At 40.7% G+C, this 13,530-nt stretch overlaps 1 protein-coding gene across 7 annotated transcripts in view; it reads left to right on the top strand.

Annotated features, from left to right (window-relative positions):
* Positions 1-11,615, top strand: part of asxl2 (ASXL transcriptional regulator 2) — a 211,020-nt gene extending 199,405 nt beyond the window's left edge. For all 7 annotated transcript variants that reach the window (XM_067984417.1, XM_067984418.1, XM_067984419.1 and 4 more), the window contains 3 exons: positions 3,729-3,834; positions 4,595-5,345; positions 5,870-11,615. In XM_067984417.1, coding sequence (XP_067840518.1) covers positions 3,729-3,834; positions 4,595-5,345; positions 5,870-8,467 — 3,455 coding nt within the window. In that variant the 3' untranslated portion in view covers positions 8,468-11,615. The remainder of the gene's footprint in view (positions 1-3,728; positions 3,835-4,594; positions 5,346-5,869) is intronic.
* The last annotated feature ends 1,915 nt before the right edge of the window (positions 11,616-13,530 follow it).

The following is a 13,530-nucleotide window of genomic DNA, read 5'->3' as shown; positions in this document are numbered from 1 at the left end:
CCATCACCTGCTCAGCAGCATGAAATACGATGCCATTAATAATTGAGGAATCCTGGCATTTATTTTGAATTGCTGTTAAGTAATTTTGTACTCTTTGCAAATCAGTCTTCCCCAGCCAGAGCTATAGTTCCGCTCCTTGTGTGCATCACTGGTCAATGATCATCTATGTCTATCTGTATAATATTCAAAGAAAACACTTGTAAAGTTCCATGTCTGTTATAAAGAAGGACCGTTGGTTCCAGTATGGACTTGTACTCATTACAGGAACAGGAGTGGGCCATTCAGTCCCTCAAGCCTGTTCTACCTTTCAGTTAGATCATGGCTGCTCTGTACCTCAACTCCCTTTTCCCGCCTTTGTCTTGTATCCCTTGATATCCTTATCTAACAAAAATTTATCTGTCTCCATCTTGAAAATTTCATTGACCTAACATCCACAGCCTTTTAAGGGAGTGACCTCCTGATTTCTATTACCCTTTGTGTGAAACAGTGCTTCCATAGAATCACAAATTTATGGCACAGAAGGAGGCCATTTGGCCCATCGTGTCTGTGCCTGCCAAAAAAAGCTATCCAGCCTAATCCCACTTTCCAGTCCTTGGTCCATAGCCTTGTAGATTACGGCACTTCAAGTGCGTATACAAGTACTTTTTAAATGCGATGAGGGTTTCTGTCTCTACCACCCATTCAGGCAGTGAGTTCCAGACCCCCAGCACTCTCTGGGTGAAAATACTTTCTGATTTCAATCCTACATGGCCTAGGTCTAATTTTAAGATTATGCCCTCTTTTTCAGGATTCCTCCACCAGAGAAAATAGTTTCTCTGTATCTATCTTGTCGAATCCCATAATCATTTTAAATACCTCATTTATATCATCCTCAACCTTCTAAATTCAAGGCAATACAAGCCAAATTTATGCAACCTGTCCTCATAATTAGGATGAGGAATTACTGTGGTAGGGAGTTGGAATAAGTTTCTTTTTTATGTTTTGTAATAACACTGAGCACTCAGAAGAGTTTGCCCTTTGTTAGTTCACTGATACACCTCAGACAAAATCTCAGCGGAAACTGGTCCTGAAATTATGATGTGAGATACTAGCATTCTAACGCTTGACAGGCTGTTCTGAAATTTCCATCCCAGCTATTTTAGGAGCCCCATTAACCCTTAATAAAATAAATGGGTCAACACCTCAGCTCAAGTAGTGGAGACAAATTTCAGACAAATATATGAAAGCATACTTTCCAGGGCCTAAATTTTTCTATATTGGGCTGATTTGAATTTAAATTGGTGGCTGAGGTTCAAAATCATAGGCACTGTTTTTGCTTGAAGCAAGTCCGTGTGAGCTGTTTACTTTGTAAAGACTAAAACAACACTGCAAAGCTGTTTGGATGGGGAATCATTTTTCTCCATGCTTAATATGATAAGCTCAAGTTATGTGGAGAGAATTGTTAAAAGTAAAGTGGTTCCAGTTTTTATATTTGAGCTGAAGAAATAATCTCATATTTTGAGGTGGTTTTACTGAACATTAAATGCAGACTGTGGTCATGGAAACAGCATCCAGACATTAGTTTGAAATCTTCTTTCAATTACATCCAGAAGGCAGAATGTTTGGCTGCACTCTACTATGTTCCTGCCAAGCCAGAACTGTACTCATTTATCTGATACTACATTTATATACAGTACCTCCCTATTTTTAACACAGTCCAATTTCCAAATGACAATATAAACAGCTAGGGGGGAAAAAATTGGATAGGGCCTATTATTGGGCACGGGTAGCGCGATCCGCTATTACCCCTGTGCCCAAATGGCCCCTGCACAGGCGGGACGAGACTTTCGTGAGGCGTGAGGACTTACCTTCAAGCAGTGTTCCGAATCAGCGTTGACGCGAGGATTCATTGCAATTCTCACATTCCACCAGCGGGGGAATCCCAATCTCTTAAAGGTCGCCAGTACCTGTTATTTGCTAAAAATAACGGTCTGCTATCTGCACTGGGTCTGAACTGAGATCAGACATCGCACATGTAAAACACAGATGCAGGTCCCGTCCCTATGTTTACAAACTGTTGAGTTATGTTAAAACATTGAATAAAGGTTGTGCACTACTAAATCCCAGATTCTCCAATCTGCATGCCAGACCTCACCAATCTGCCAATCTGAGTTTGTACCAGGCCTGCAAAACTGCATGCACCAAGGTTCTCTGCTGAAGCACTAGAGGTCTTGATGCAAGAGGTGGACTGAAGGAGGGACATCCTATATCCGCAGCGGTGGCGGGGGTTGGGGGGTGCGGTAAGAGGCCCTCCAGACATATATCCAAAAGGCAGTGGGAGGCAGCGGGGGACAAAGTCAATGCCAGGCGCATAGCACCATGAACATGGATGCAGTGCAGGAAGAAGTTCAATGCTTTGACACGAGTGGTCAAGGTGAGCGAGGTCAACTGTCAAGTGGCATCTCCTACTAACAGCACCACTAGCCGCATCCACTGCTCCACACACTACACCCCCCATCACCCACATACCAACAAACTCTTTCCATCAGTACTCAACTCTGCCAATCAGATGCTTCCTCTCACCCTTACACATTACCACTATTTCAAGCCGCCGACCCACAACTTACAGGCCACACACAGGCAGCTATTCAACCATGACAGGCAAATCACCCAGACACACGTCCCGCTTTCTTGCAGGAGAAGGTGGCACATAGCAGGAGGCAGCAAGTGGCAGTGGCATTTAGCCCCTCAAGCCTGTTCCACCATTCAATGAGATCATGGTGGACCTGTGACTTAGCTCCATATACCCGCCTTAGCCCCATATCCCTTAATACCCTTGGTTCACAGAAATCTATCAATCTCAGATTTAGAATTCACAATTGAGCTAGCATGAACTGCCATTTGCAGAAGAGCATTCCAAACTTCTCCCACCCTTTGCATGTAGAAGCATTTCCTAACTTCACTCCTGCATGTCCTGGTTCCAAATGTTAGGCTATGTCCCTTAGTCCTAGTATTCAAGTATAGGAGACCTCCAAAAATAGTTACAAATGTCTTAGCAGCCAGAAGCAATAATCCAGCCACTAATCTGTAAATCCTGCATGGTCCCTTTAAATAGCGCTGGTGGGGATCCTCCAAGCACTCTAAGACATGTTCAGATGGTTGCGGTTAAGACGGTGCGTTGAGTTGAGCTTTAACTCCCAAATTGTGCCTATCGCTTTAGTTCAGCATTGCACACTGATTGTGTCCATTTTCTCCTTACTTTACATGCTTCCAGCATTTGGTATTTGCGCATGCGCTAACTCCTATACCAAGATGGTGTCCAGCGCACATCACGCTGGAAACATACGTATGCAGCCAAGGCGCCATCTTGGCTGCATACTCATGTTTCCAGCGTGATGTGCCAAGACAATGTGCGCCACGTGGCTCAATTTAGCGCCCCTATATTCTTCGTAAAACCAAGCAGAATCTAGCCAACCAGTGATCATTATGGTCTATGTTTTAGGTGTCAAAAAATCTGAGTTTGTCATTCAAATGAAAGTATTCTCTAAAATATTCATTATTTCAAAAGCATCTGTTTGATGGAATGAATTAAAATATTTCAAGGTGTGCACTGGCAAATCAGTACATTTGAGGGTCCATTTTCTTATTGCTGGATGGAGATGAGAGCATGCCTCCTCAGCAGTTAACCAGTTCAACGCACACGGTACAGCACATTCGTCAGTTATAACTTTCTGTGTCTTTATCTTCAGGAGAGTTCACTCCAGAGATGCAGCTGAGAATACGACAAGAGATAGAAAAAGAAAAGAAGGTGGAACAGTGGAAGGAAAGTTTTTACGAGAATTACTATGGTCAAAAGTAAGAAATGTCATCAAATTTTATTTTTAATTAATTTTTGTTTTGCCTTTTATTGAAGTATATCTCCTTTGAGGGTAAGACGGTATTCAATTTCTGATGAGGGATTCCTGTTCAATCATTAAATGTGCTGTGATACTGCATGTGTTGGTTTGAGGCCAGCAGTTTTAATTGAAGAGTAGTTTTTTTTTGATAGTGTAAATGAAACATTTCTTCAGTAGAAAGGCAAGAGGAAGACTGTATTTAATGGAGTCACCAGTGATTAACTGTAACATTTTTCCATTACATTATCTAGGACAGTTAAAGCTGCCAGTTTCACATCTGCAGGCTACAAGTATGTGCTTCAGAGCGCAAAATTCATAGGCCTAATCTCTGTGGAGGACATAAAGCGGAAATAGGTTTTTCAGACAGAGAAAGATAACTCATCAGTATGCTAATGCTCCTTCAATTGTGGACCTGTACTGACCATTATTCTTTCAAAATACATTTGATTGGTTCCAGCCCACAATGTTTGCCAGAATAAACCTTCATCAAATGAATAGTCATTTGCACTGTGCAGTAGCCCACTTCACTGACATTAAATTGAGGAAAGTCTAAATAATCTGGGGGTGTTTTTGATCATTTTTATTTTTTGAGCTGTTGAAGATGTAATTTAAGTTATTTCTTGTATCTGTCCAGGCTTGAAAGTACATGTTTTTGAATACGTGTTTAGATTTTTTAATGTTTTTGACATTTTTTTGCAAATAACTTCAATATTTTGCAGTTCTGGTATAAGTCTAGAAGACTCAGAAAAGCTGACTGCATTATCGAATAGTATTGAAAATAGTCAGCGACCTCAATTCAAACAAGGCTCTGTACAGTCAGTCACACAACAAACTTCCATCAAGGCTGAAACACCGATTGAGCCAAAAGGAGACACAGACAACAAAACAATAACCAAAAAAGTACGGATGCTAAAAGTAGAAGAGGTTGAAGAAACCGAGAAATCACCAGGCTCTTCAGAACCATGCGTCATCAAATCATCCCCAGTTACTAAAAACCCAGAAGAAGATAGATCCTCAGAGATTAGTAATCTGTCAGAGAAGAAGGTGGACCTTGACCATAGTACTTCAGTGCTGAAACAAGATAATCAGACTGCAAAAGTAGGCTATGTTATCTCCCCAGAGGCGAAAGTCATGGTACCTAAGCCAGAGTCAGACCAAAATGAGTCCAAACTGCAGCTGAAGTCGGAGAGTTCAAAAATATCTGAAAGTGGAAGACCTGAGGCTGTCAATTCAGTGGAGATCAAGGCCCATGAGCCTTCCAAACAAGATCAAGTTCTAAAAGCAGATTCTACAGAAGAAATGGCAGTTACTACAGAGGGTCTGAAGAGGAAGTCTACGAATGAAGGAGATTCTCTGCTCAGTCCTGAGAAAAGACCCCGCATTGTGGACCGTCAGTTATTTCGGACCCCACCTAAGGACTTTCCCGGAAACAAAGATGAGCCACGTGAACTCAAAGTCCCACCTCTTAAGGTACTTAAAATCTTGCTCTTTACCTATTTCAGATGCAACACACAATGTTAAAGAGTTCCTTGCTCTACATAATGTAACTTAAGCTATAATGTCAATGGATGTGTTTTTTTCTATTTCTAGATGAGTCTGACGTTGATCGTAGGACACTAACTGGTTAAAAAGTTGCAGCAGTAACATAGCAACAGTAATATTTTATATCTGGAAAGCAAAATTGCATGGAATGAAAATGTATTGTTTTTTAATTTCAATGATTTTCACAGAGACAAATGGGCACAGGTCCTCTTCAGAAATGTTCTGCTAGCTCCTCAGATTCCCACCTTGCCTGTTACTGAAAGTCACTCAGGGACTATGTACTTTCACTCTGTTTTTAAATTTCACTAAAGGACTAAAAAGCCTTATATTTAAGAAACCATATGTAACTTTAAAAAAATCCACAAAACATTGTTTCCACCCATAATTGGGTAAAAAAGCTTAATACGTATTTACTCATCCTTTCAATTGTTTTCCTTTTAAATTCCTTACAGATTCCAGTCTCAAGAATCAGACCTATGCCTATCCCAACTGGTCAGGTCTCTCCACGGGCCCCTTTCCCACCGCTCGTCACTAGTCCAGGGAGAACTGGAGCCAGGACTCTTGCAGACATCAAAGCTAAAGCTCAACTTGCCAAGGCACAACGTGCAGCAGCAGCCGCAGCTGCAGGTGGAGCAGTTCCAGGCCCAGGTCCAGGGGGAGGGAGTGGAGGGGGAGGAGGGACTGGCACTGGGACTGGGATCAATAGACTCTCGGGACAGGGCAGCACATTGGACCTGGACAGAACTGGAGGCAGGAGAGGTATTGGAGGGCCCTTGTTTGATAGTCCAGGAGAACAATCCAAAACGTGTGCAGAGGCCGCGACCAAACCAGCAACCAGTATGGATACGAGAGCACAATTACAGCAAGCCCCCATGGCGCAGTACATATCTGCAGTCAGCAATGCAGATCCCAGCAGATCCACAAACACAGTTGCAACACCAGCATTAACTTTGTCAAGTGCACATATAGCAACATCTGTGACTGTACTAAGGCCCTTGCAGACAACTCCAGTGACAACAAACATTACTGCAACAAAAGCCTCTCCTGCTCCTTTGCAGACACAAACTATAAACCAGATTTCCAGTCCAGCTTCGAGAGAAGTTTTGAAACCTGTACCCATTTTCAGAGATCCCGAGTATACAAATACAGCAACTCAAAACTCAGGAAATTTTGTAGTGCACAGTAAACCAGGTGAAGTGAGTAATCAGCAGCCTTTGATAGACTCTAATGCCAGAGCATCAAATGTGGACAGAAAGCTGCCTGCTGATACTCAGCTGTCCTCCATTTCCTTTGATACACAAAGGGACCTTCAGGTTCCATCTTCAGCCAGAATGTTCGTCACAACAGCTGGTTCTATTTCTGAGGCAACTGGAGGTACAGCTGGATCTTCGAAAGTGGCCTCCCCAGTTTCTGCAGCAATTAGAAATGTAGAAAGCCCTGTAGTTACATCTGCTATATCTACACCATTATTTTGCACCTCACATGATGTACCCAGCCTTAAAACACAAGGACCTGTTTGTGGAACCATGCCAAAAACCGGTTCCTCCATCCCTGCAAACAATCCACTGGTTACGCAATTGCTCCAAGGGAAAAAAGTGCCACTAGAGCAATTCCTGCCTAAGCCTCTGACCAAAGTTGAGATCAAGCCTGCATATCGGTTTTCTAAAACTCTACTCGATGATAAAATGAAGCCATCATCTGATGGTACATTAGTTGTATCCGTGACAATGGGAAATGCCACCACTGTGATTCACAGGTCTGGTGAGGTAACTACTGACCTTATCAAAGGAAGACAATTTCAGACAATACCAGAACAAGTTGTTGGATCGATAGATCAGCACAGACAGCAGGAGCAGTTTGAACAGGCCTCAAAGCCCAGTTTTACCAATGAAGAGCAGCAAACCAGAGACACTGATCAAGACTGCACTCAATCAGAATTGCTCAACAGGACAACACAGGAGAGGATTCAGCAGACCATATTGAGCAATGTGCAGAGTCAAATCTTAGTCCCTGTGTCTGAGTCTTTACAGCACGAAGTCAACAGCTCGGGCTTTCCCTCTGGAGGTGCTCCAGTTGGTCAAAGATCAAGATTTGGTTTGATGGGGACAAAGTCTGCCCTCAAGCCAGCTGTATCTGGTCATTACCTTCTTAATACAGCTACCTATGGAAGAGGTTCAGAGAGCTGGAAAAGGGCCCATGTTCAGAGTGCTGAGACTCATGTTGGTATGAATGGTCTGGTAGAAACATCTGAGAAGGACCTTAAGGAGGGCAGAGCAAAACAAGTTGATGATAACATTCAGCTAACATCAGAATCAATAAACAGGTCAATGCCCTGTCATCCACCATCTGTATTAATCAAAACAGAGCAGGATTCTGCCCAGATGGGTGATGGCATTGCCTGCCCTCGAGTAGATAATTTGTCCAGTGGATTTTTGAAAGTGGAAGCACCCACGCATGAATATAGACACACTGGCAAGGAGAACACTCCTTTACTGCCTCCTGCACAAGTGGCTGGTATATCTGTGACTAAAGAATTCTACCATGGAATCCAGTCAAATTTAGCTCATGCTGGTGGTGGCAAATTAATGCAGAGTCATCAAGAACCTTACAGAAAGTCCAGCCTATCTGTAGGATTTCAACAACCTTCCCAGCACCAACAAAAGTTTCCCCCTTATGGAAACCGTGCAAGTTCCCAGTTTGCATTTCGACCTGTTCATAGCAGCAGTATCAATGTTCCTTCTGTTTCATCTGTGAATCATTGCTCTTCAGTCACAGGAATGTCTGTGTACAGCCAAGTCTCAAACAACTCTGGAAATATGGTGTCATTCTCTGTTACTGTGACAACACTTCCTGCTGGTCAGTCAATAAATACAAGCAGCCATGGCCAATCTGCCCAAACATTTCCTGAGGGTGGCAACATGGAGGACTCACCATCCAAATGTTATTGCCGGCTTAAAGCCATGATTATGTGTAAAGGATGCGGGGCATTTTGTCATGGTGACTGCATTGGACCGTCTAAATTATGTGTTTCCTGTCTGGTGGTACGGTAAACATGGTTTCCTTTGTTAAAGAAAATGATCTGGACTGGCATATGCCATGCACAGGAGACGTGTTCAATCAGAAAAATGTTTATGTCGACTTCATTAACAATGGCACCTTGTTCTCGGCTTCTTTGACTGGTATGTGTTAAATGAGACAGAGTTTGCACTAAAGATCATGTTCAGATTTTATTGTTCTATTTTTTCAAACAAAATTTTGAACAGAAGCAAACAGGGTAACTAGTAGAGACTTGTTTGATAAATTATTTAAATGCTTGCTCATATTAACAGGGGCCCAGTGTATTTTAGCTTTTTCTTTTCCCTTTGGCCTCTAATAAAATTGAAGTGAACAAGCAAATTTGAAATTTGCACAGCCAGCAATCACTGCATTTTCTGATGTTGTTTCTTCACCCTGAAATAAGACAAGTTATCCAGTCTCGGGCCTGGGTGATGAACTTTCAACTTGTCACAATGGGTGGCTGGTTAGTTAGAATCTGATAACTCTAGAACTCAAATCTGAATCTGCTTATTAATTGCTGTACTTGGTTTTGAATTTATGAAATTAGTAAATGTTGGAATATGAATAATGCAGCTTTAATGTCAACAAGTAAAATTAAGTACAGCCAGGATCATAAGTCTCTAAAGTTTGTTATGAACTATTGAGCATGTGCTGACATCAACTTACTGCAGAATAAACAGCGCCATTACTTGATTTAAATGAGAGAAACCCCACCAATCTGCTGGCTCAGGCAGTAAGTTTTCAAAATGTTAACTGTCAGATTGCGTTGAAGATCAGCAAAACCTAATTGAGTATAACTCAAAAGGTGCAACTTTGCCAATGGTCAGTATCATTCAGAATGTTACAGTATCAGCATATGACAAACCCATGATGATTATATTGTATGTTTTCTCACAGTATTTCTAAACTCTTACAATTTTGGTAGCTCAATGCAAGGAACAATGAGGAGACTATAATAGGATTTCAATCTGTTCCATTTCCAGGAATAATTATAGGATAAATGGTGTTGAGGAATTCCCAGATTATTAGTTTCATATTTTTTTTATAACTTTATTTAAATGTGTATTAAAATAATTACGTCCCAAGATGTTTCCTTTTGTCATAGAAAAATCATTCTTCAATGACAATTTATTGATCCAAGCCCTAGAATTGTGCGGCAGACAAAGACCCGTATCTGAAAAACGACAAAAGAGATGCTCTTATTTTCTGACAGCTAAACATTTAGTACTTACTGATATCTCAGTTTCTCGAGCAAGGCAACATGCTGATGATCAAATCAGTAGTAAACAGCACAGCTCTAAATTCAAAATTCTGACATACTGCTGTTCCCTCATCCATTACCCACAAGCCCAATCCAGCACCTGGAACAATTACCAGGAGGCGGCAATGCTCCTTCAATGGTAATAGGTGAGCACAAGTGAAACCTGGTAACTGATAATTACAGTTGCATATAACTTTAGTAGATTTTGGAGGGCATCTATGATTTTTGAAGCTTGTGGCAGTAAGATTAAAAAGGTTAAAGACCACTGCAGTGGACAATTTGTTTAAGGGGCCAACAAAATAACCTGATTTGTTGATAATAGCAGGGTACTTTTTTTCCTCTTTTCCCTTTTAATATATTGAAAACAAGTCTTCAGTTGGGTAATATGGGTTATGTGTTCATCACGCAAAGAAACAGTATACCATAATTGTCACATATCCCATGACAGCAGCTTTACCAAGTGTTTTTTTTTATTTGTGTCATTTTTGATTTTAAAAGGGTTGCAAAAATAGCATGAATCCTCTCACTGCTTATTGTTGTCTTTGAAGAATTTTAATATTCTGCCTTTCTGATGCAAATTTTGAGGGTCTATTGAGTTAATAATGGAGGAAATGTAAAATAAAATTAGGCCGATATATAGTTTTAAAAAACAGTAATTTTTTCACAAATACCAACATAGAAATCACTATTTTTAAAATAATAAAGAATTTTTAAAGAATTTAAAAGATGTAAGAGATGTTTCTTTTACTTTATATTGGTTGCAAAACATGTTTTATGTTAAAAGGAAATAAGTGGCAAAATATTTAACACTTACTTCCCAACAGTAGTAATGCAAATAAATTCACCCAATGGCAAATATTAGAAGGTTGCATGGTCAGTAACTTTGAAAATACTCAATACTTAACTGTATCAGTAAATGGTCTATGTTTTCATAGAGGCAATTGAATTATTGATACATTACACCACTTGTAAAGAACATAGAATCTTTATTTCTGGTATTGTCTTTCTTGTTACAGATTATATTTTTCTCTTAAAAAAAATTTTAAAAGCCTGTTCTTATAATGGAGAATGTAAATTAGAAATATAGCTCCTGTATGAAATGTATTTTATCACCAGATCAACAGCAAATAAAGATAGCTGTTATATCATTTGTGTTTGTAATAATGGAAGTGAGTGCTACATTTTATGGTTTGAAAAGCCACATCAATGAATTCTTGTTTTACAAAGTCATTGAGCAGCATTGGGTTGCTGAATGAGATCTGGTTTTCGGACTGAGGGTGTATTCTGGACTCACGGGTATTTCCTTCTGCTAAGTGTTATACATTACTTGAGTAATGTATTTTAAAACACTTGATACTTGGGGCTTGAAATTGGTCTTGGGCGTTAGTGCAAAAGGGGTGGTAGAAAATTGGTAGCCCGTTTTACACTCCAGCCAACTTTTCTATTGAAGTCAACAGAAAAAGAAAATCGGAGGGAGTGTAAAATGGGCTGCCAATTCACTATCGCCCGTTTTGTGCTATCAGCCAAGACATATTTCAACCTCTTGAATCCTAAAAAAATATATAAATGTTTACAGAAAACTATTTCTATTTGGATTTCTAGTTTGACCCTTCCAGTATTTCTTTGTCCAGCATTCACAACGAGACCCTCTTACCATTTCTAACAGTGTTACACACGAGAAGATCATGTTAGCTGGGCAGTGTGACGTTTATCTGCTGTGACACTTACACCCATTGTTTTCAATGACAAAATATTGTATATTTGTAAATCGTGTGTTCTATACATTAATTCTCTTATACTACTTCACCTCTTCTAGCAGTACATAAAATTCACTGTAGGCTGAGAATATCAAAATAAAAATGTGACTTTTTAAAATTAAATTGTATTCCTAAATTGAGTGCGTAGATTGACATACAAATGTTTCTTGGACAGTAATTATACATATTAAAGTCATATTTCTAAATTTAAAGTGTTAGACTCTTAACGAATATCTATTTTGTCATATGGAGCTCCTCCGTGTGATGTGTAACAAATATTCACTCTGAATTCCACTGATAAAAATGTGCTGAAATATGATTTTTAAAGTAATGTAATTGCAAACGGTAGCACTGAATGTGTTTGTTTATCACTGCCTAATTTATGCTTGAAATGTTTTTTGGTAAATTACTAAATAACTGCCAAAAGTGTTTTAAAAATGACATTCAATCCATGTGCTCCTTTTAGGAACTTTGTTCAGTGACGTTACCCACAACTATACCGCACCACACTGCTCTTCTAAATAAACTACCTAATGATTTACATGTAAACAGAAACACTTCCAATAACACATTCACACATATAACAAATCAACTGGTCATATGTACTGATGCAGGCACCCCCATCTGGGTTCCTAACACCAATGATGTGGCCTGTATGAATAGGAAATGGTTCCATTCCATTGTTATGCAGGTGATCTCTGACCAAAGGAACCAAACCATGCAAGTGAAAAGGAGACCAGCTGGGCATTGAAGGAGGAGGCATGGATGAGACAAATACCATGTATGTCCCACCCAAGGCAGGGACAGGCAGCGGGGTACACATTCACACCAGCTACAAGGCACTTGCAGGACCATCGAATGAACCCTCCTCTGAGAGACTCCTATAGATTGGAGCCCAAGGTCTCAACAGCTACACTCCGAGCATTTGGGAGAGAAGCTGCATCTGGCCTTTGGACCTCTGTTCATGGACGCTGCACTACAGGTGGCCATGGAGTTGCCACACAGTGGATGGCAGCTCGCAGATCTATGAATCCATCTGCACCACTGAGTGATTTTGGACCTGTACTTCTAAACATTGTCTGACAGGGTCTTGCAAGGTAATGTGAACATTCTCAAAGGACTGGAAGAAGCATTTCTGCTAATTAATGAGCTCCATTCCATGGGCAGCCTCCCTCAGGTAAGCATTTATAGCCTCTTCAGCAAAGGAAAATCTGAATTTGGCCAGTTAGATCAGGTTCCTCTCCTACCAGCTCCATTTCCTCCTCCTCACTTTTGCTGTGTGCATTACCCAGTGTTCACTCTTGACTCTCGCTTTCTAAAAGCCCCCAGGGTGGATATCTCTGAGCTACTGCCTGCACAAGATGGAGTAAATAACTCCTGTTGCTGTAATGCAACGAGGCCTTGTGTAACACTGGGGCCTGGACCCTATATTTTGGGAGGTCCCTATAAAGAGAGAAAATAAATATGTGTTACAATAGTTGCACTATATTTAAAAAAAACACAGATGACATGCCATGACATTGTAAGGGAGATTTTCTAGCACACATCGGGAGCGCAACCCAGCCCATAATTTTTTTGTCAGGTACTGAGAGCACCAAAGCAGAAAATGTCCCCGTGCAAGCCATGCTACTATTGTGCACGATATCCCAGTGTTTTAGTGAGTGAATCAAGGGAAACTAACACTAAATAAAGGAAATACAAGCTGCGAGGTTGCATAGAGCTGCTGAGTGCCCCTTTCACAATTCCCCCAGTGGACTCTCTGCCCACAATCTGTGGAGCAGTTTCTTCATGCCCATTGAGTGAACAAAGGTTGGGTGATCCCCTGCTTTCTCGGTTCTCTCTCGGTAGCTATGCATCCCCTTCTGTAAACACATACAAAACATATAGATGTTAGAATTTGGAAAAGTAGAGTGCTGCCACAGTGGCCAGCCTTTATTTCACCATGTGTAAATGCAGGATAATGCGGCAAGCAATTCATTTCTGATGGCAGTCTGCATTGGGGAAGCCACGTGATAAGTTTATGTGAGCCACTACTATA

Source organism: Heptranchias perlo, chromosome 5 (genome assembly GCF_035084215.1).
Source record: "Heptranchias perlo isolate sHepPer1 chromosome 5, sHepPer1.hap1, whole genome shotgun sequence".
NCBI lineage: Eukaryota > Metazoa > Chordata > Chondrichthyes > Hexanchiformes > Hexanchidae > Heptranchias > Heptranchias perlo.
The sequence above is the reverse complement of the archived record's forward strand: the minus strand, read 5'-3'. Positions and strand labels throughout refer to the sequence as shown.